Source organism: Fimicolochytrium jonesii, assembly GCF_025526975.1.
Source record: "Fimicolochytrium jonesii strain JEL569 chromosome Unknown EV422scaffold_47, whole genome shotgun sequence".
Lineage (NCBI taxonomy): Eukaryota > Fungi > Chytridiomycota > Chytridiomycetes > Spizellomycetales > Powellomycetaceae > Fimicolochytrium > Fimicolochytrium jonesii.
The window spans coordinates 1-23,131 of record NW_026515714.1 but is presented as its reverse complement, the minus strand read 5'-3'; the positions used below and the strand labels follow the sequence as shown (position 1 = coordinate 23,131).

At 45.2% G+C, this 23,131-nt stretch overlaps 6 protein-coding genes and 2 pseudogenes across 8 annotated transcripts; 2 read left to right on the top strand and 6 right to left on the bottom strand.

Moving 5' to 3' along the window:
- Window positions 1-3,520: 3,520 nt before the first annotated feature.
- Window positions 3,521-8,881, bottom strand: EV422DRAFT_572503 (uncharacterized protein; the record flags this gene model as incomplete). Its single annotated transcript, XM_053073136.1, has 5 exons — window positions 3,521-3,633; window positions 3,767-5,635; window positions 6,447-6,656; window positions 6,786-7,139; window positions 7,972-8,881. The coding sequence occupies 5 exons, from the start codon at window positions 8,879-8,881 to the stop codon at window positions 3,521-3,523; spliced, it is 3,456 nt and encodes a 1,151-aa protein (XP_052920658.1).
- Window positions 8,882-12,892: 4,011 nt separating this feature from the next.
- On the bottom strand, window positions 12,893-13,546 carry EV422DRAFT_510351 (uncharacterized protein; the record flags this gene model as incomplete). Its single annotated transcript, XM_053068922.1, has 1 exon — window positions 12,893-13,546. The coding sequence occupies one exon, from the start codon at window positions 13,544-13,546 to the stop codon at window positions 12,893-12,895; it is 654 nt and encodes a 217-aa protein (XP_052920657.1).
- Window positions 13,547-13,680: 134 nt separating this feature from the next.
- Window positions 13,681-14,799, bottom strand: EV422DRAFT_510350 (uncharacterized protein; the record flags this gene model as incomplete). Its single annotated transcript, XM_053068921.1, has 1 exon — window positions 13,681-14,799. The coding sequence occupies one exon, from the start codon at window positions 14,797-14,799 to the stop codon at window positions 13,681-13,683; it is 1,119 nt and encodes a 372-aa protein (XP_052920656.1).
- Window positions 14,800-15,236: 437 nt separating this feature from the next.
- On the top strand, window positions 15,237-16,037 carry EV422DRAFT_572499 (uncharacterized protein; the record flags this gene model as incomplete). The annotated part of the gene is made up of 1 exon (XM_053073135.1): window positions 15,237-16,037. One exon carries the CDS (start codon window positions 15,237-15,239, stop codon window positions 16,035-16,037), a length of 801 nt encoding a protein of 266 aa, XP_052920655.1.
- A 755-nt stretch (window positions 16,038-16,792) lies between these two features.
- EV422DRAFT_510348 (uncharacterized protein) lies at window positions 16,793-17,428 on the bottom strand (the record flags this gene model as incomplete). The annotated part of the gene is made up of 1 exon (XM_053068920.1): window positions 16,793-17,428. The coding sequence occupies one exon, from the start codon at window positions 17,426-17,428 to the stop codon at window positions 16,793-16,795; it is 636 nt and encodes a 211-aa protein (XP_052920654.1).
- A 1,074-nt stretch (window positions 17,429-18,502) lies between these two features.
- On the top strand, window positions 18,503-20,284 carry EV422DRAFT_572497 (uncharacterized protein; the record flags this gene model as incomplete). Its single annotated transcript, XM_053073134.1, has 2 exons — window positions 18,503-18,602; window positions 18,693-20,284. The coding sequence occupies 2 exons, from the start codon at window positions 18,503-18,505 to the stop codon at window positions 20,282-20,284; spliced, it is 1,692 nt and encodes a 563-aa protein (XP_052920653.1).
- Window positions 20,285-22,418: 2,134 nt separating this feature from the next.
- On the bottom strand, window positions 22,419-22,487 carry EV422DRAFT_t168 (annotated as a pseudogene). Its single transcript has one exon. The product of its transcript is annotated as a tRNA-OTHER (tRNA).
- A 278-nt stretch (window positions 22,488-22,765) lies between these two features.
- Window positions 22,766-22,834, bottom strand: EV422DRAFT_t167 (annotated as a pseudogene). The gene has a single exon. The product of its transcript is annotated as a tRNA-OTHER (tRNA).
- Between the last annotated feature and the right edge of the window lie 297 nt (window positions 22,835-23,131).

Below are 23,131 nucleotides of genomic sequence, written 5' to 3'. Positions count from 1 at the left end.
GTGAGACCTTGTGGTGAGTTCCATAGCCCTAAACCCAATGTATTGGTTGCAAGACCCGCTCCGGCATAGTTGAAATATACCCTGGCCATGTTATTTGTAGCCGCTCCGACTCCAATTGGAAGTGTTGAGAAACTCCCCGCTGCCAAATTAGGTGTTCCGAGATGCGAAGATACAACAGGCCCGGTGGAGACGATATTGGAGTATATTGTCCCATTAACATTCAAGTCTTTACCAAGATTGACATTCCCTGCGATACCCGCTCCACCTCTCACCTGAAATGCACCTGATGTTGTCGAAGTAGAATCTATGGTGGAGAGAATCTGTACACTTGGGAGATTACTGTTTATCACAAAGTTAGCGCCAGACCCCGAATAAAGGAAAAAGTTCCCAGCGTTTGGAGCGCTTGTACCAGTTCCAGCATAACCGAATGCTCCCACTATCGTTCCTGTGTTGTTAAGGAAACCGATAGTTGAAAACCCCGACGCGGAAAGACTCTGAAGTTTCAAGACGTCAACGGAAGTTGAGTTTACTTGCAGTGTATGACTCCCAGTGGCCGAAGAACCAGCAAATAGAAATTTCCCAATTCCAACGCCACCTGCTACTTGGAGTGCTCCTGTGTTCCCACTTGAGGAATCCGTAACATCAGAAATTGCAAATACACTATTGCAACCAAGGGTTGCGTTTGTTAACCCATCAGTAGACACGGCTCCAATTGATGGAGAGGCCGTACCTGAGACTACAATTCGCATCGCATACAAAGATGATGATGCTGTGCTACTAGCAGAGTCCATAATCCATAGTTGTCGATTGTTCGCTCTATTCACACCGACGGTAAAGGCTACTCCCGCTGAAGCATCAACAAAGTTTAGATATTTCTCTTTCCCCCCGATTATCAAAGATGAATTACTTGTCGAATTTCCTAGGAAAATGTTTTTTGCGATAGCCGCACCACCAGCAATCTGGAATGCACCAGTTGTTGTCGAGGTAGAATCGGTCGTGGTATTGACGATTACGCTCCCAGAGGCAAGAACATCTATAATGGAAATTCCCGGCGAATTCCCTATTCGCAAATTGGATGGTGCGTTGTTGTATACCGCTCGAATACACATATCTCCTATGGACGAATTACTTGAATAGTATCCGGCCGTACTTGAGTTTCCGCAGATAGTGCTTCCGGTATTACCAGTTGCATTGGATGTGTTGAACCATTGAATTGTTTGGTTAGTCCCAGTCATGTATAGGTTGGCACCTCCTATCGTCAGCGATTTTGAGATGCCAACTCCTCCAGCAACTTGGAAGGCACCGGCATTTGTGGCGTTAGAGTCAATAGTAGAAGTAACTACAGTCGATGCAGCGTTATTTATATTCAGAGTCTGCCCTGTTGTCGTATTCAGGTTCGCTGTTGTTCCTCCTAGGAATACAGTGCCGCCAACCACCACACTTTTCCCTATACCAACTCCGCCAACAACTTGGAGCGAACCTGAATTTGTCGACGTAGAATCAATCGTTCCGGCAATTTGAACATTGGATAAGTTCGCATTTCCACCAACATTCAGAGATGATAGAGTTCCAACGCTTGTAATTTGAGGCTGAGCAGGATTTACGCTGAACGAATTTCCACTACGTGTCAATCCTGTTCCAGCACTAAGAAGCGTATCAACATATGTCTTGTTTGTAAGATGAGTTGCTAAGGTCGGTGCTGTTGAGACGACAGCGTTTCCTGATACCATGACATCTCCAGCAAAGTTCGCATTTCCATTAACGTTCAATGATGTTAAAGTTCCAACCGATGTTATCTGAGGTTGAGCCACATTGACAGAGAAATTGTTTCCTGTACGTGTTAAGCCGGTTCCTGCACTTAGAAGCGTATCAACATAAGTCTTATTTGTGAGATGTGTATCTGCTGTTGGGGCTGTCGAGATGATGGCGTTCCCTGATATGGTCACGTCGCCTGTAACACTCAACCCCTGCAGAGTTCCAACTTTGGTGATAACAGCCGACTGGTCCGTGTTGACTGAAATGGCCGTGCCTGACTTTGACAATCCTGCGCCAACTGTTGATGTCTGAGCATCGACGTAGGCTTTGGTGCTTACTTGGGCGTCTATATTGGCGAGAGGCAAGATACCTGTCACATCTGTTGTGAGCGTGATGGTGTTCTTTAACGCCACGGAACCGAGCCCTAGTGCTGTTCTAGATGCTGATGGAGTCATACTGATATAATTAGTTCCATCTCCTACAAGGAAGTTGTTGAGAGTAGCAGTGCTCGAAGAAATAGCAGTCAATTTAGGATTAAGAGGTTGAGCATTTCCGGATGTTGTAGAAATCAACCCATCCACATATCCTTTTGTTGCAGGATTTGCTGCAATTGTAGGTGTAGGAACAGTGACTGCACCGGAGAATGTGGAACTTCCACTTACAGAAAGACCCGTTAAAGTACCGACACTTGTAATTTGTGTCTGTACAGAATTGACACTTAAAGTTTGAGAATTTTTAGTCAAACCGGTTCCAGCAAGCACAATGATCGGGTCAATACTTCCAACAGGAAGAATACCGGTGACATCTGCGCTTGCAAGATTGATAACGGATTTAGCAGCCCAACTGCCAAGCGAAGGCTTGTTTGTCAGTAAAGCCGAAGTGTAATCTATACTACTCAGTGCTGCAAGTGAACCAAGCGAAGGCTTGTTTGTAAGTAAAGCCAAAGTGTAATCTATATTACTCAGTGCTGCAAGAGAACCAAGAGTTGGCTTTCCAGTAATGTACGTCGAAGCATAGTCAATACTGCTAAGTGCTGCAAGCGAACCAAGCGTAGGTTTGTTCACCAACGCCGAACTAGTGTAGTCTAAAGTATCGAGCAAACTCAGATTTTTTAATGAGAGATTTGCACGAACATCTGCAGGACTAAATTGAATGAAATTGCCTCCGCTTGCGATAAGCATGTACGTGTTTGTTGGCGCAATGTTCCCAAGATTAGTAAGACGAGCATTAAGAGGTTGATACGTTGTGGCTGCATTTGCTGTTGTAAGATAATTTGTCAAGGTAGGACTGCTTATGGAGCCGGCGGTCAAAGCGCCTGTTACGTTAAGAGATGTGAGTGTCCCAAGAGTAGTGATATTTCCGGTATTGACCGAAACGGTATTAGATGTATCTCTGGAGAGGATAGGTCCAGCAAATGTTAATTTCTTCTCGTAGATGGTGAGATCTGGAGCACCCGTTATTCTCGCATATGGAATGGTATCCGTTTTTGCGACTTTACTATCAATAGCAGTTTGAAGAAGACTTGTATTCTGACTTATCAAATTTAAATACGTTGGCTGTATGATTGTAGAATCGTATTCACGTAACATGCCCAAGTTGATTGCCTGCTGTGGGACCTCTCCTGCAATACCCAGATATGAACACGGAGGTGGAGTGTCAAAAAGTAATCTCGTAACATCGCATGATGTGTCGTCCGTCTTGCGAAATGTCGCTATCACAACTTGCGATCCGTTTGGATCTGGAACGGGGTTTCCCTTTGAATCCACTACATTGTTACCATTTGCGTCTTTCTGGTTCTTTCTTTCTCGACCACTTGCAGCGATGAAACCACCAAGGATTCCGGCTGCTGCAGCAGGTCCTCCGAGAAGTCCCCCGACGCTACCGATAGCAGATGTGGCAAAAGGAGCGCAAGCCGCAGGGCCGATGAGACCAATCGAACCGCCTAATATTGTAGAAAGGGGACCTGTTACTGAGACTACGGGATTAGTTCCAGATGCTGTGAGAGGATCACTTTCTCCAGACGGCTCGGACTCCTCATTTTTCTCTTCCGGATCATCATCTTCCTTTCGGTTCTTGTAGGGCTGTATGGAAGAAATATTGAAGCCGGTTTCCTCGGAGCCAACAACGAGGATTCCGGAACCACCAGTTATAACCAAAGGCTGCTTGGACACGTTGAATTCCTTATCCGCTCCGGTAACAATGATAGGTAAAGCACCAGTGATGACAGTAGGAGTTTCCGGCTCAGGTTGATATGTGCAACTAATGCTTGACCCAGATATCGAGATGTTGTTTCCAGCAGTGTAGGCCCCGGAAATAGTGTTTCCCGTAACTGACACTCCATTAGATCCTGTATACGCACCCTTTATCGAATTGTTAGTTACTGTCACGGTATTATCCCCCGCATGAAGATCCAGTTGGAGATCATTCTCAACACGTTTGACTCCATTTGATGCAGTCAGCTTATCGCCGAATGTATTGTTACCATCAAAAGTGATTGCACCACTTACGGAGGGAGCAAGTTTAACTTGATTCTGATTTTCTATCTTCAATCCACCGTTGCCCTGTTGGAAGGTGAGCCCAATCGCCAATTTATCGTTCACGACTCGGATACCTTTGTTATCACATAAGGCCGAGACATTGACACTTAGATTCTGGCTGCTATCGATAGCGAGACTAGCATCTGTTCTTACATCAACAGTCCTTCGACCATTCGATACTCCAGATATATCAATCCCTGATCCTGCCTGATACAGTTGCTCTACATACGCGGATGTTGGCACTTCGTTATTCGAGGGGTTGAAGTTGCTGTTCACGTAAAGATGTGGAACATTCATTTGATTGAGCGTCTCATTATAGGTAAAACTGCTGTCTCCATTGAATCCGCTTAGAGCAGAGTAGAATGGAATCTGTCCCATGCCTTTCGAGCGAATTGCAAGTTTGTTTCCTGTTTGTTGGAAGTCGTCTGTAGTTTTAAGACGAATAACCGTAGTATCCACATCTGTATCAGATCCTAAGAAATCCGCGAGAGAATCAAACCCCTCTTGCATGAGATCATCGAGAGCCAAACTCCTTGCCTTATCGTTGCTAATCGCACCTCTTCCCACAATAACGGTATCAACATCTGTCACCAGTTTCCCTTCATCACTGAGTTTCAAGCCTTTTCCATGATCAAGATGGATCACCTTGTCTGCATCTTTCGAAAGCGGTTTTGCTACCTTCACTGCTTCGTCAACGATGGCTTCTACATTTTCTTGGACAACACTTAATTGCCCGTCGATCGTTCGAAGCGAATGGTCATAATCCAATGTGATATTACCGATCACGTCACGCGTCAAAGGTGCTTTTAGGATTTCTGGAACGACTGTCAATAAGCCGTTCTTTACATCTAGAGTATCATCGATATCGAGTTTAATACCAAGTTCGTCTCTAGAGAGGGGTTCTGAGAGATTTTCCAACTCTACTTCGGGGAACACTACGGACAACCCGTCTTCCGTGACTTTCAAACTTGTATCATGCGCCAACCCTAAGCCGTTTTCAGTTACCCCGAGCGGTGAATCTATGAGCAATGAAACTGTCTTGTCAGTTTTCTGGAGAGGAAATTCTGGCACATCGGGGATGACCTCTAGGCGGCCTGTGCTATCGATAGAGAAATCCTCAGACTCCTTGATCTTCACACCTAATGTATACACACCCTTATCTGTCTGTAGTTCTACCGGATCTTCCGTTTTAACATCGTTGACCAACAACAGTCCGTTTTTGTTCATTAGTCTGTTGAACTGACCCGAATCAAAGCCGGATAGTTTAGCGTTGTTTGAATACGCTTTCATGTTGCCCGAAACAACAGGCGAACTCAGATGGGTGTCTGAGAGTTCCCTAAGTCCTGATCCTGTTCTTGAGTTAATTCCAGACATTTTACAATAGAGCTCACAAAATTTAACATGTATAATGAACCTCCTAAGCAAGGCGTGCCTTCTTTGCAGGTCGAGTGGATGTTGCATCCGCTGCCTTCTTCTTCCTGAGCGATACCGTGGGTTCTGCATAGGTGCCCGTCGAAAAGTTGGGTGTAATGGCAGCATATTCAATTGGATCTTGTCCACGCAATGCTGCTATAGGTCTCAACAAAGAGGCCTTAACATCTCGTCTAACTTGTGCGGAAACTGGGTCAACAATCGTCTCCCCAACGATAGCGGCATTCACTTTTCTGCCAGCACGTTTCCTTTCCAGAACACTAGGATCCACCAGTTGGATTTCATCTGCGTCATCTACTTTCCTCCGTTTGTTTGATGGTTCTTTCCTGAGTGAGACCTCGTGTTTTCGCTTAACCGCAGGATTAATAGAAAGGATATCGTCTCTAGATCCGACCTGTGCAACAGGTCGTTTTGTCGGAGGAAGCGGTAGATCATCCGTCCTTTGACGCTTATTCGACGCTTCCTTTCTAAGTGATTCTTCCTGTTTCCGTTTGGTTGAAGGATTCATAGTTTCATCTAGCCCTGCTGCATACAATCGACCCCTTGCTTCCGCCATGTCAAATAACTGTACCTCCGTCTTTAAGCCGTCTGAAACTCCGATAAGTTCTTGTCCGTTTGTTAAAGTGGATTGTAGAAGCGAATCATCCACGCGATTTCTCTTTACAGTCTTTTTAGTGGGATCGAAGCGACGGTCTTTCCGAGTATTACCAAAAGGCGTCTTACCTGGTGTTGTAAAAGACTCATTGCGTACTTCAGATTTCAATATGGCTTCCTCAACCTTGGCCGGATCGGTAATCGTTGTGAGGGCTATCTCAGGCTTAGCATCGATCTTAACTTCTTCCGTCTTCATCTCTGGTGACATTGCCTCAACCTTTACCTCGTCCGGCCCAATCATATTAGGAAACGCTCCTGGCATCATAGGTTCCTGATATCCTAAATTGTTCGTTACAACGGGTGATTTGAAGACCGAACTTGAGCCACTTTTTACCTGTCCAGCGCCGGTAATGGGATCAATCACGATAGATTTCTCCCTTGTAAAGATTACCGGGTGAATTGGCTTACCGGCGATGTTCTTAGGGAGATCTGGGACTTCGTGTAGATTCGCGGGGGCTTCAAACATCATTCCGGTCATCGGTGTCGTTGCGGCGTCATAGTTATAAACCCTTCCTTCAGTATCGGGAACAGGAAGCCCAGATGTTGATGTAGAGGTTGAAACAAGGGTCGTATTTCTTCGGCTTGGGGTTATGCTGTCGAGGTAACGTTCCTTTGCCCGATAATCCTTCTCCGCTTTGAGATATTCGATCCCATCCTTATATGCTTGAGAGTAATTCTTCTGGGCGGATAGTTTAAGGATATCCGCACTACTGATTGGCTGTTCATGGACCGGTTTGACATAATTGGTTTTCGTCGCTAGATCTTTGTCGTGTATATTCCGGTTCCATGAATAAATAACCTCGGGACGGCCTGTCTCGGGATCTAGATGGTTATAATCTAGAGCACGTCCGATCTGGTGTCGCTGGATGTTCGGGATACCTTTACTTCTGTTGATACCTTGGAACTCAAGGTAGTTATCACGGTATAGCGCCATTTACCATAAGAAGAGTAAATTTATTCTCTGAGCTTTATGATAAAATGGTCAACTTTCTTAAGAATTTGAAGCAGAAGGCAAATAACTTTATATCGAATGCCCCAGCATACTATCAGAAAGCCCGAACGTTCGCTAATCAAGCGGTAAAGACAGGTCACAAGGGAGCAAAGTTCATCACGAACGTAAACAATGCGGTTCAAGAATCACCACTCTTCAATGAGAAACTGAAAGAAACGTCGAGGCGCATTGATTCTACCGCGACGCATGGAGTGAGGCGCCTTGATGAGATCAACAAACAAGGACAAGACTTCCTTGATAAGGTGCAGGGTGGATCGTTAGAATAGTCGTATCGAAAAGGTGGTAAAGTCACCAAATCAGGATTTGCCCTATAGGAGATTTCCTGATTTGGTGACTTTACCACCTTTTCTGGATATGTGAGAAACGAAGCCGCAACAAAGCCAACCCAGCACTACGCGGGTACTAAAGCTCAAGATAATCAAAATGGCACAGGAAAGAGATGGAGCGATGTTTAGATAACTTGCACAACATCGCCAATAGCAAGTGTTACGTTCTCGTGATAAGTTACTTGCAACCGGACACGCTGTGAAGGAGCCTTTCCGGGTTCGTGTTGAGTGTGAATTCTAAGGATGGAGTCAGTACCTGTAAAACTGAGTGCGGCTTGGCTCCCTTCGCTCTTATCAGCGAAGGCATACGCAAAGGAGAAGTTTTTGTTGTTATAATCGGCCACATTGATATCAAGATCTCCGAGTTGATTCCAGTCGTTGTTTGTAAGTTGAGACACAAGCAAAGTTTGACGATCATAAGGCCCATGGGTGAATCCGGTGACTCCATTAGGGATCGTCTGGTTAGGTCCCAATTGAAGCCTCCATTCACGGAGACCTTGATCGGAGAAAGCCTCGCTCTTGTCTTTCGTCGGATCGGCCAACACATCGTCGTCGATGAAGGACGCTTCGAATCCAATCAAACTTCTGACACCCGACATATGGAGTGAATAAGTGTTACGCAATCCACCACTAGATGCATTCTCAGTTTGAGTAGCACGGACGTAATCGTAATAGATGCTCTTACTGTCTGCGATGGCCCTCGTCGCGTTCACTACAATGGATGGAGGCGGCGTCACGTAGGGGATCAAACAACGAATGTTCGAGACTTGTATCTCATCAACAGTTCCAACCGAGGTGAAAACAGTGTTTGGATCGGCCAGCACCAACTCGATGGTCATCGCTTGATTAGGAAGTGCCCAAACTGGCAGGAACTGGTCATTAGTTGGGTGGAAAAATCCGATAGTGGGGTGCATGGAGATTGCCGCGGTAGAAGTTCCAGCAAACACATCCGTTCGACCGTATCCGGTGAGTTGACCGAGAAGTTGCTTCATGCCTTTATTCAAGTTCCGGTAACTCTGCACAAGGTAGGCAGGGTAGTTATCAATCTTTGTGACTACCTCATTTCCGGCGCGAACCGTCAAACTTTGGATGATGCTTTCCATCCCGAGTTTTGTATTTGCTGCGCCTTGTACAGGAGCACCACTCTTCAGGGTGGTTACGTCCATACTAAGCACGAGCCTTTGAAGAATAAAAGAAACAGAGTTAGAATCACAAGTGATACGGACGGGAGTCAGTCCGCGAGTTTTTGTGGAATAAACATTTTGACCAGTTGGAGAGAAACTTGCTACAGATTCTCCCCTTGGATCACTGTAACTTCTTGCGAATGTGTTTGTCGAAAATAACCAGTTACGGGGAACAACAGACATTTCTTATAAAGCTACCAAAAAAAAATTGCAACAGAAAAACTTTTATCCGAAAATTCCTCCATATGGATCATCATATCTTTGGTCGTCATGATCGAATTCAACGATCGTCGTCACCATATCTTCAGTTGACCTTACCGCAGCAGGTTCATTGTGTTGAACTCTTTTAGCAGCCGCTTTCTTTGTTGCGGGCTTTTCATTTTTCTGTTTCGCTTCTCTTGCCGCTTTTTTCTTAGCCTTTTCGGCTTCAAGTATCGCCTTTGCTTCGGCAAGTCGTTTCGCTTCATTCTCTTTCTTCTTCCTTTCTGAAAGTTCCTTCAGGTTCTTTTGTCGAGTAGCGATCGCTTTATCCAATGCCGCCTTTTGCGCTGGAGTCATCTTCCGCTTAGGCTTCTCCGGTGCTGTTGGAGGAGGCAGTTCTAGAGGCGGTACAGGGGTCGGTACGCGATCTTGTACTTGGGAATTCTCCTCTACGGCAGTCGAATCTGGTTGATTATCGGACGTGTTTTCCATTTTACTCTAATAAAAAGAAAATAAATTACAGGTCATCTACATCGTCCAAAATGGCGAAACGCACACTTAAAGGCGAATTCAAAGAAACTTCTTGGCCGGTAAGGGAGTTTATCAGATGGAATTCGATTCGAGTCACCGTTTCTCCAACCGGTAGATATTCACCTCCATCATTAGTCCAGGTTACAACATCCCCAAACGAATCTGGAACGATACTGCAAACGATCGATTGAGCCGCATCATTGTAATCTGTGAGGTACTGCGTCCCCTTTGCTGCAATATTGCTAGTGAGAATGACAGGGTACGAGCCGCTTAGATTGACGGGATTCTTCATTACGTGATTCGTGCCGTAGCCAGACTCCGCCCTTCGGGACATTCCTGTCAAAATGTATGCGGTCGTTCCTCGCTCACCTTGGAGAATCTTGAAAGGAGATCCGGACGATATAGACAACTTCCGAGTTACCGGATCGTAACTGGCAGAGTACCCTCCATTAGAACCGGGAGCGGAGTTCAAGGCTGATGCGATCGCGTCTGGAAAGTTTACCACAGAGTACGTCCCGTTTGCGATCGTAGCGTTCAGTATTGTGTCTGAACCCTCTTGCGCAAACGCGATCTTATCATTCACGCCTGCTTCCACAAGATCCCAGTCCTGTAAGAAACTGACGGAGAGAATCTTGAAGGCCTCGACCTTACGAGGTTGGATGTTGTAGACTCTTTGTCTTACTGAGGAGTATAATATTTCGCTGTACGTCTTGAAAAATTACGGTACAACCATGTTATATAAAGCTAAGGAAAATATAAAGTTGAGTAATTTTGTGGACAATAATGTAAAGAGTTTTTAAATGTCCTCCTCCTACAAGCCGGAGCCTATCTTTCCTAAACATAAAAAGACAAGGAACAGGCTGATTCCTTCGGATCTTGCCGAGCCGCCTCTCTGTACTAAGCTAATTGCACCTCGGAAATCTGGAAAATCAGCACTTGTTTGTGGATTGATTGACGACGTTTACGCAAAGACTGTTGATAGAGTAATCATCATGTCTGATACCGTTCTTTACGACAAAAGCATCAAAGAACTAGCAGCGACAACAAAGCATAAGAATATTTACTTTACCGATGATGTATCGAACTCTTCAATAAAGGAAATACTTGAAGAGCAAAAGAAACTTGCCGAAGATGGGAAGAGTCTCTTGTTGTATATAGATGATGCGGGTGATTCTGCGATGGGAAAAGACTTGAACAAAGAACTTTCAAAGTTATACACAAAAGGACGCCACTTCCTGTGTTCCACTATGGTTTGCATTCAGTCCGTCTCTGGACAACTCACTCGGAAGATGAAGAATAATACTACGGAATTTATAATCTTCAAGAATAACAACGAAGATTTAGATGCCCTTGCGAAACTGCTGACATCCGCGTTCAAGAACAAGAACGAGGTTTTCCAGTATCTTAACGACGGCACGAAAGAACCGTATTCGTTCTGTTATGTAGACCTCGCGGCAGACGATGCGAAGTCAATGTACCGCTATTGTAACGCAGAAGGTTTCCAAGATTATTTTTGATTTCTTAATGATAAACATGTATGACAACATCTTTGACAAGGTTGACTCTTTGGACAAGGACAAGTTCGACGCTTTGATCACTCGCCTAAGCGAGGATAAGTTGTGGGTTGATATGCCTAGTGACGCTCGCTCTCAAATGTTTGAGAAACTAAAGTCGGAAATATGCGAGGCAATTGTCCAACATCACATTGATGCGTTGGTTAAGCCAGCATATCAACAAAAGTCACGCGCCGTAAAGAAAGTTGCACCGCCTGAGACTCAAAGTGAGTAATGTAAATGGTCCGCAACGACCCTAAACTATGAACCTCCAATTCTGGCGATAAGATTACTTTGTACGTCCCTGAGCCATAAGGGTGTTACTCATAACGTTTTTCGGCCCTTTGAACGTAATCCGCTGAACCTCCTCAGCAAAATCAAAGTGGACACAAGGAGTCGTCTTCCGACCGAATAAAAGACGAAAGCTTTTACTAACTATAAGTTAAAATGGATGAGGAAAACGATAACAGAGATACATCTTCTTTGCACTATGATCCGATAACGCCAGAAGATCTCGCACAGTTAAAGCGATTCTATTATGACAATCACAATTTCGTCGGCCGAGACAAACTGTACTATGCTTATCGCCGCGCTTATCCAAATAGCAAGATTTCGCAGAGGACCTTGCTCAACGCCTTCCTTAAGCGCCAGGAACAATGGCAAACTTCAACGAAAACTATGGGGTCGCGTGGGAAGATTCGCCCGCAGATGTTGAGCCGCGAAGGATCGCTGCAGATCGACTGCATAAACCTCACCTCTGTCGCATATAATGGGTTCGGATACGTTGTCAATGCGTGCGATATCCTTACCAAAAAGTTGTATTCAATGCCTATGAAATCTCAAGATCAGGCAACCGTTGTCAGATTTCTCCTAAAGTTGAAAAGTGATGGAGTGGTTATCGAGCGGATTCAAAGTGATGTGGGTACTGAATTTCTGGGAGTTGTTCAAGATTGGGCAAGGGAGAACGATATTGAGTGGAAATTTAATCAGCCCGGAACTCCGCAATCAACTGGAACAATAGAATCATTTAATAAGAATTTGAAGAATATCCTGTACTCTACGATCCGTTATGGGAAAAAGGATTGGCCGACTTACTTGCAACAGTTAGTCGATAATCTAAACAACACCATGACATTCGCAACGGGTAAGAGTGCCAATGAGATAACACAGGAAGAACATGAAGAGATATTCGCGAGAATACGGAACAAGAAATTGAAAGGAGTGGGGGCGAACATAATGAACACATTTAACATCGGGGATGTGGTGAGAAAGATTATCCCGATAAAGGGAGCGATAAAGAAGCGGGCTAGAGTTGGGTATTTTTCTAACGCAACTTATAAGATCGCCGGAATCTCAAGGAGTAAGTTTCCAGGCTACACAGACAGTTACCGTCTTAAACATATGGATGGAACGCCATTACCGGGCCTAACCGCGGCGAACGATCTCCGGCTCGTACCTGCAGGGACTGTGGAGATGCCAGATGTAAACCCTCAACCGGGCCCAGACGATAATGATGAGTTTGAGGTTGAGGCGATCGTTGATAGCAGAGTTATTCGTCGCGGCAGACAAAAAATTACCCAGTATAAGGTCTTATGGAGCGGGTATGATCAATCCCAAAGCACTTGGGAGGATGAAGGCGATCTTCGGGGTGCGCAAGAAGCGATTGATGAATATGAGAATAACCAAGAGTAGATGTTTATGTATTACGTTACAGAGGGTCTATTTCGTCAAAAGTCTTATTGCTCGACTTTTCAGGGAACGTAACGTTCATGAACAAAGTGACTGACATCAACTGATAAGCTACGAACGGATCTACTTGTTGATCGTCAGGGCCGATGATCAAAACATCGTCTCGCATGCGGATTATTTGTCGGACCGTACCCAGCGTGAATGTTGTTGGATCCACACCCCCCGCCCGGTACATGAAGTTCATTGCGGGGTTCAGAAAACCGGCGATATCTTCAAGAGGTTGCCGGCAGTCTTTCACAACGATTCGAGTTTTCGTTTTGGGATTTGACTGCTCGTAACGATCGATGATGTCAATGATTCGATCGCACGAGGTGGTAAGCGTTGGAGCGGTAGTGAAGATATGTGTAGCTTGATAATAGTGAAGTCGGCCCATTGGTCCGATGCTTTCTTGCTTTATCGAATCTGCGGTTGCTTTCCATTGCTGCAACAAGGTGTCGTAATAAACCTCACGGTTCTCTTCAGCGATACGGAAAGATCGTCGTGCGTCTTTCGAGACCATTCGCAGTCGATACAGGGTTGTCGATGGAAGATACCATCCGATTGCAGAGTAGAGATCATCCCAGTTTTTCAAGAGCTGCTTTTCTCGCTCGAAAATGACCGAGAATGATGACATGACGGCGAAGTTCTATGAAGTTCGAGTTCAGATTGTGCAGCTTGCACCACTTTTTTAAGGAGTTGAGCGCGACAGACTTATGTAAGTCTGCTATCGATCGGAGTTTTCATTTTATTTAACGAACATCATTGTACTTAATTCAACATGAAATCTACGGACATTTTGTTGGTTACACTTTCATCCTTCACTTCTTCCTCTTTTTCCTCTTTTTTCTCTTTGCGCATGTAATAGTAGTTCTGTCGAGTGGCGTAACTGTGACCGAATTTGGCGCACATTTCTCTCTGCTTATCTTTATCACCGTCATCATAGTCGATGGTGGTTTGAACACCGATCTTTCTCAACTGATTCAAACAGATATCCTTACCGAAATGTTTCGAATTGTTCTGCTTCATCGCAACGCCAAACCAATGGCAATCGGGTGTCCTGTCCTGACCACGCTGCTTCATAAACAGGTAGTCTTGGTTTAACTCCTCACGGAGGGAAACGAGATAATCGAGATGTTCTTGTACTACCCGATCGTTGATGATAATTGCAACATCCTTTTCCTTTGTGACTTTGTTGCAACGGCGGATTAAGAAACTATGAGTGGCCGGGAAATAATCACACGCGTCAAGGTTATTAGGAGTATGTTCAAGATGGTTTCGATATTTAGCGAGCGCAAGGTCTAACCTGCGCATCTTGTCACCGCAGAAGTAACAAAGAGTTCCGATAAGCAGACCATACTCGCAGATATCAATGCGATTCTTGTCTTTCTCGATTTTTTCTCTAAGTTCGGCTAACTTTCCGAGAACCGTTTTGACCAAGACCTCTTCGGGCATGTGTCTTTTCTCCTCATACTCAGGAGTCATTACGAGAGCCGGGCGACTGTTGATCTCAGCGCAATGCTTGTGATTCTCATTTTTGTAGTATTGGTGAACTTCGTTGGTAATAGTTTTGAGTTTCTTATCGTCCGACTGGGCAAGAAGAGGAGTCTTAACAAAAGAAGGGTAACTCTCGACGGACCAATTGTACAAGGCGATCTTTTCTTCATTGGTGAGCACATGAAACATTCGAGAAAGTAATCCAGAAAAGCCGATTGCGTAGTTAGCAGAATACTTTGCGCGGAGGATTTCCATGACTTTCTGGGGAGATCCGAAAACGTGAGGTTCGAAGATACCACAACGATCAAGAGTGTTTACTTGAGAAGTCCTCGTCTTAAGGGACTTGTCCTTGTAAGCGCGGTTAAGAAGGGTAAGGGCGAATTGTTTGTTCATTGTAAATTGGGGACTTGTCATAGTATTAATCGTATCCATATCCTTATATAGGATTATTATTTTGGTGAAACGCATTAATTATTATATCATCCGTATTGCGGACTAAAAATAGTATCGACCGCTACGAACCGTTGCGGCGTACCTTAAAATAGGTTCCCGCCTTTTGCAATTTTCTCGATTTAGAAGGTTCCAACACATCGTTGTCTTACCGACGGTAATCCGGGCGATCCGAGGAGAAGTTTATATAAACGACGATCAGCCGTTTGTCCCATCATCTCATCATTATCAACTTTGAAGTTCAAGCAACTCCGATACATCCCTCAGATTCCGAAACATCACCCCGAATTTAGATACATCAATTTCATTCCGATACATCAAGTTCATTCTGAAACATCAATTTTCACCCCTTTGACGTACCTACCAACAATCTACCAAGTATGCCAGCGAACATCGGAGGAAACAAGGCGACCGTACTCAAACATAACGCTAGCCACAATGGAGGTCTCTGCGACGTCATGATGCGTCGTTTCATCCAAGCGAACGGATTCGAGACGTTCACCATACAAGAACTCGACATCCTCTTGAGGGATGCACTCAGATGTGTCAAGACTGGAAAAGATGACGAGAGGAACTACCTCCGTGACCTGAGAGCAGCCCGCGACCGAAAGACAAAGGAGCGTCTAGACGAATTGGAGAGATTGAACCGCGGCTTCAGGAGGACCCGCCGAATTGATGAAAGGATCGAGACATTGACAAATGGAACCCCGGATTCAAGCGATGACGAAGGTGAGGATGTCGGCTCAAGCGGGGAGGACGACGGCGACGACGACGACGAGTATGTCCCGCTACCCGTACACCAGGACGAAGAATATCTGGCGGAATACGTACCGCCGGCCATCCGACAACCTCCAGCGGGTTCACCGGTCTCGTCGGGTAACGCTGTACCGCGGTTCATCCGTGATCAGGTAGAGGCGGGTACTGTTGTGCAGAATCAGGTCCCGGATGTGATGGCTGCCTACGTAGATATGATCACGCAGACTCAAAAGACTTTCGCCGAAAGTATTCAGAACCAACTGAAAAGATTTGGCGATGATATCGAGGAAAGGCTGCCAAAGAAGGCTCGTCGCGGATCCAGGGGCAAAGCGCCGGTGGTGGAAAATCAGCCTACCGCGGAAACCGTCGAAGATGCCGAAGAAATCGAAGATGTGGAAAAAACTGCCGGTCCGAGTTCCGGTTAAACTTCATTCCCCTGTATACTCCCAGATTACCTTATTCCCGCTATGTAAATACCCCTACTAGTCACGCTTTCCCCGTCGATTGTAGTCTAGTTGTAGCCTATTTTTAGCACTCCTTCATTGTTTTATCATTGTTCTTGTAATTGTTCTATTCTTTGTTGCATTTCAATAAAATGTCGGGTATTTGAGGAAAAAACATATGCGCACACCTCATCAAGTGTTGGAGGACGATGAAAACACTATTTGTTCCCAAGTCCAACACCTGCATAGGAAAAATGAGCCTTACCGATCAAGCCGGACGGTTGCTTGAGATACAACAGGATCTCCGGGAAGTTACCGACGCTATCAAAGACATCGGTGACAAACTCGAAGAAACAGGAGGATCCGCCGACGCATTGCGTGAAGTGCACGAAGAATTGGAAAAGTGCGAAGTCCATCTGGACGAATCGATCAACAAGGTCGAAACGCTCGCTGCGGCGCAGAACACCGGTTGATCGTAAGTGATTCAAAACGCATATATAAAGAATCATTGACATAAATATAATAACTTCAGCATGCCAGGGCGAAGGATTGAAGCCACCCAGCCATTAGGCGAACGAACCCGCATCTGCAAGAATCCGACCTGTCCGGAAGTGATCAAATATGTAGCGCGCCGCGTTTATTGCTTGAACTGTTGGTACAAACTCCCTAGTAAAATTTCCTATACACTTAAGCCCGACTCAGATTCGGACTGACTATGTTTTGGTAATCGATATCTTCTACTGGCCGCGACAATTGATCTGTTTCTTCTTCTCTTTCTTCCACTGGACGTAACAGTTGCTACATCGAGTTTTCCAGTGTTCTGCAGCGTTGATACTCTTCTTACATTTATGTCCCGTATATCCTTTGCAGGTCCTCGGTGTCGCGAGCGGCTTTTCAGCCTGTTCCTTCGTTTTCTTGGTCTTGAAGCAATCAGTACACATGGTCTTCCAACGAAACTCACTCTCATTTTCGCAGTAAACCCATCCTTTATCGCAAGTACCACAAGTCTTATAATGGGCGAAGCAGTCATTACATAACTTCTCATCCATGTCTCTCGCATAGTCTTTAGGGTATCGCTTATTACACTTGATGCAATCCCGAGTCTTACGAGCCAGTTTCTTGAACAAATCGTCCGCCTTCGCCGCTTCCTCCGCCGAAAAAAAGCGCTTTATGCAACAATTACCGATAATCAACACCTTGTTGTTGACTACGGATTTGACCTCGCATTGTTCTGTTATCACATGAGTACAGATGCATTTTGAGCCTTCTTGCCGACGGACTCCGGTCACTTTAAATTCTGCGATTGCTTCCTCGCGAGTGTTATACTTTGATGCGTTCAATAGAGCCTTCCAGAATTTCTCGTTGTATCCCATTTGTTTCTATATTGTATAGTTGTTCTTATCCTTATACAGCTTTATTTTGGGAATTCTGGGTACGCTGATTTCGCCATTTTACCTTGTCTCTACTGTGTGTTTTAAAAACTTCAATAAACATTTGAGTTTTTTATTATGTTTTTCCCGAAACCCAGACACCCAGAATGTATGTAGATAATATTTGATAAGAGATGTATAAAATATAAACAGGAAAGATGGAGTATAATAACTGACGATGATGTAACGTACAAGGACTGATGGAGAGAAAAAGCTGGGAAATGGGGTACGAAACCCATATGAACGCAAAAGTCGCAGAATTATAATCCTATTTAAAGAGTAAACCTCTAAGAATTGTATACATGACCGGCCAGGTACAATACAATACTATCATGAACGTAGGAATTACACTCGAACAGATGAAGAGCGCTAAAAACAAACTGATGAAAAAAGGGTTCTTGCCGATCCCCGCGCATCTCACTGAAAAGCGTCCGTTGGGTGATTGGAAATCCTACAGTGTGAAGGATTGGAACAAATCACTCGGATATATCGAAGGTGTAAAAGGTAATATCGGCGTTCTTACCGGCGTTCGTTCCGGCGTTATCGTGCTGGATATCGACAATAAGATCCCGAAAAAGGCAGTTGAGGGTGGCATTTATCGTATGCGCACCGGCGTTGAAGATTGGAAGACATTCTGTGATGAGCATGGAGGCGAACCCCAAACTCTTAAATGTGCCACTCCGAGCGGTGGTATCCACTACTATTTCGCGTGGGATGAAGAATTTAGCAACCTTGTCAAAACCACAAACTCGAACGTTATGTCCATCGATGATAAACTCTGTTCGATTGATATTTGCGGTGATGGTGGATTTGTTATGTGTCCGCCTAGCATCTCTCAGAACGGTCAGTACGTTTGGCAGCCCACCGATAAGATCCAAGATGTTCAGATCTCGACTATGCCGACATGGGTAAAGGAGAACATAGTCGCAACGTGCACAAACCAAGCGTTCAAAGATCATAAGGACGTATCAAAGAAAAACTACACAGAACTTTTCGAGAACGATACAATCTCGAAGAATGACTTTGAGATCTTCAAACAGTCCGAATACTTTGAATACTGTCGTCAATATCGATCATTACCAGCGGATTATCTTGAAAGAAGCCGAGGACTTCCAGTGTAAGATCTGCGAACGCCAGCACACCAATCACAGCAACCACCCCTTTTTAGTTAGAAGAGGAAAAAATCTTTTGTTCGTTTGTCGTCCAGGCACAGGCGATAAACACTTCACAAGAGTCATTGTCGCTCCTGGCGAATGTGAAAAGACGAAGGGGGAGAGCGCTCATTATACGTTGATGCGTGAGATCTGGGCAGCGGCCAGAAAGGGGAACTTGAAGAAATTGGACGGGCAAATCTATAAGCCGATGGATAAGAAGCCCTGCGCATATGTTCCGTATTTGTCTTACGAGGAATTCATCAACAAAGTCCTAAAGAAAAGCGCCCTTTTCAAGTCGGGGCCAAAGCGCTTCACCGATATCATGGCGCATCTGAAATTGTATGATGATGAGGAATTACCGATCTTGAAGAAAGATTTGAATATCTTGGCGTTCGAGAATGGAATTGTAGCGCTGGATACCGTAAAGTTCTATGCCTACACGGACAAATTCGCAAAGAACAAGGTGGCTCGTCATTTCATACCACAGATCTACACGGGTAAAGGACATACCCCTGTTCTCGATAATATGTTGCTACATCAGTTACAGAGCAAGGCTCATGAAGAGCGGGTCGAGATCTATAATGTAATTCTTGCACTTATCGGCCGATTGTTTTTCAAAGTCGGGCAGCACGATAACTGGAGCGTTAACCTTTTCTTTCTGGGTGAGAGTCATACGGGGAAGTCAACCCTTATCAACATCATAAAAGCGTTGTTCCCGCGCGAATGTATAGGGGCTTTATCGGCGAATATCGAGAAGCAGTTCGGGTTGTACAACTTACATGATAAGCAGATTATCGTTGCGCCGGATGTTCCGGCGGATCTACACCTTGGGCCCGATGCTACACTTTTACAAAGTATGATTAGCGGGGAGGACGTAAGTGTCGTCGGCAAACACCTGAACGCGTTCTCAGGAAATTTCACAACACCTATGTTGTGGGCAGGAAACCGATTTCCTGCATATTCAAACAACCAAGGTCAGATTGCTCGTCGCTTCGTTATAACTTTGTTCAACGAATTCATTGAAAGCAGGGATACGACTATACAACAAACTGTTATCGCGAATGAACTAGCCAACCTCGTCTTTAAAAGTTTAACGGCATACTGGAGATATGCCTCACGCAAAGGTAGCGATTTTTGGGATTTCTGCCCAGTATACTTTCACGATAACAAGGAGTACATCAACAATGCGACAAACTATATTCACCGGTTCCTTACTGCAGGCCCGGATGAGAACAAAAGCAAAGAGGCGTGCTTCTTTGTACGAAAACGTGTGTTAGAGGGTGATGCGCGATTGAGGTGTACATTGGACGATGTAAAGAAGATGTTCATGAACTACATGAAGTTCAATCATCCGCAGGTCAAGTACACATGGGATGAGAATGATCTTACTACTTTCAAGCAGTTGGGCTACGAGATCAGTCTCTTACATATATGCAAGTCATGCGGTAAGAAGGCGAAGGGAGGAAAAGAGCCTTGTTGCGAACACTATCATGCGGCGAATCGGACCAAGAGGACATATGTGTATGATCTTGAGATGGTGCGTGAAGAGATAGAACCTCCTATGTACGATATCAGAGCGGGCGAGGTGCATCAGAAGATCAGATCCGATTATAACGGATACGCAGGTAGCCGGATACGCGCATGAGGGAAAGTGACGGGAATCGAATCGAGTGGGGTAAATCTGAGTATTTTGGGTAGCTGAGAATGGTCAAAAAAACTCAGTTGTACTTTGATGTTTGAAAAAAGTGTATCGTTTTTTTAGAAAACAAAAAGTGATATTAGTGTTAAACCCGAAACCCAGACACCCAAAATATATGTAGAGAGTATTTGAAAAGATATAGAATATATATATGAAGGATAGATGTAGGAAGAAGAATAAGTAAGTTGAGAAGTAGTAGGAGTTATGGAGGGGAAAAACTGGGAAAAGGGGGGTTAGACCCAAAGCGGCTCAGAAAGCTCAGAATGAAAGAATCGCACGGGGTAAGAAATAGGATAGATGGGGGAGCGACAGAGCGGGCCCGATATGGACAAGTCCTATCGATAGGAGACGTGATGTAATAGTTTCCTGCGATTCGGCCTTGTGGCGATAAGTTTCGGACTTGTACAAATTCGATACTTCAAAGTGTCCGAGTTTCTAAAGACTTGGATTTAAAGGGCGTCCGATTTTAGTAGGGAAAACGCTGGGTATTTACTGTGTATATGTAGGATAGCTATGGAGGCGAAGAGTTAGAAAGTTAGGGGATTAGAGAATAGACCTGCTTGACGATTAATACAGAAAGAAGAGGATATCCAATTATGACGATTAATACAGAAAGGATATCCTAATACACCGATTAATACACAAAAAGCATAATGTTTTCTAACGATTAATATACAGTGAGATTAACAGTGGTTCAGTGCATGTGTATTAATCTCAGATTAATACACATGCACTGAACCAGTTGTAGAAGATATCATCAACGAGCGACGCGCCGTACGAAATCCTCTAGTCAAATCGCTCGGTTATCCTGACCCTACTTGGGAACCCGAATCCGCACTTCGCTACACGCCTGCCTACAAACGATGGCGAAAAGCTCACCCACAGTCGTTGTGGATACGGAGACGAACAGCATAGAGCATCTCATATCACATCACACACGCGACGCCGCAAGAACCGCTCACTATCAATCACACCGCTGACAATAGCAACATAAACTACATCACATCATGCGCGGCGACGCAAGAACCGACCTTACACACACACATCACACATGACGTCGGCTTAGGGACGCCTTTGCCTCAAACACACACATCACACATCATACAGTGCGTCAACACTATAAAATGAACAAGTGCGTCAACACTTTAAAATGAACATGAGCTCTCCCTTTCTTCACATATCCCTCGTAGTTCACCTCTTATTTATTCTGCGCCCTGCTCAGGATCTGAGGGAGGTGTCGGGGATATCTCATCTTCACTTGTATTTCATATTATATCTCTTTACTTCTACTTGATCCGAGACCCGGGCTGGCCACCCGAGCTCTCGGTGATACATTACATAAGGCGCCAAGCCTCACTAAAGCCACGCAAGCCCCACTGGCAGCCCATATATAAAGCTGTCAGTCGAGCGGCCGCTGCGAAGAGCTTCCTACTTTTTTCTTCACTACAATACACTGCTCTCAGCCCTCTCAGAAGGGCCCAATATCGTCTACGTTTCCTCTGACGTTACAACCGCAACCCTCGCAAGCGACCAAGATTTCCGAGATGCTGCTGCCTCTCCCGCTGAGGCGTTCCCCAGTCGTACAGCTCAATACGGACATCCCAATTCACTAGTTTCAGATTTCCGCTTCGCCCAATTACGGCAGGATCCGATCACGCCAACGACCGCCCTTCCGCCGTTAGCCTCGTGCAGGTGCCCGGAGACATTTATTGGACCCGAGGGAATGTGTCAGAACTGCCAGGGTATGTTCATCAAAATTAGTACGGACACGATGCCGTGGTTTGCACGCAATATGGACGTTAAGACGCCCGAGGCGTAATTTTAGTATTAGAACATATAAGTTTTGAGCAACTTTGTACATCCATATCATCTCTGCGGCGAGCTGGATCACCTTGAGCCATTATGATTTTTTGTTCCTTGTAGCCTAGTCCCTGGCAGTGTACTGCCTCATGACCGTACGGACGTTGCGCCTTGCACGACGGCACTCCAAAAAACAGCGTCCAAAAATGTCAAGGGAATCGTCCCGATCGCTCGGAACGCCCCGGAGAGGTCGTACAGTCACAAAAAGAAGAGAAAAATGTTTGGGGAAGGTAGGAATCGAACCCACGCCAACTGGGTGAGAGCCAGGTGTCTTAACCACTAAGCCAAAATGTGTGTGTTCCTGTTACACCTCCCCTTGACTGTACCAGCCTCTCGGATATATGTACCACTGTATCGGTATTATGGACCAGTGGATAGGTCTTATTTTAGTTGGAGTACCGGCCCGGGTCTCTGATCCCTTGTGGGGTACCTAGGACCGGGTCGTTGGTATCGCAGTATATGTATGGTCCCGAGAAGGACTTGTGGTGCTACCATGTCAAGGGAATCGTCCCGATCGCTCGGAACGCCCCGGAGAGGTGGTACAGTCACAGAAAGAAGAGAAAAATGTTTGGGGGAGGTAGGAATCGAACCCACGCCACGTGGGTGAGAGCCAGGTGTCTTAACCACTAAGCCAAAATGTGTGTGTTCCTGTTACAAAAAATCTGGAACAACATTACAAAACCTGCTGTAACTCAGCCGGTTCGGAACTTTTTTGAGATATTTCTGATGATTCTGATAGCCCTGCCAATTCCGCTGAAGTCCCGCACCAACGGCGCTTGCGCGTTGCCCTTCTGTGTCCAGCGTTGTGCGTTGAAAAAGAGGAAGCTGGTTTTTTTGGGGTTGCAGAAAACGGTGAGACGCGTAATAGTGTCAGTTGCTGTCAAACCACTCGGCCTGAGAGGCACAGGCACCTCAACAAGTAGCGAGACTACA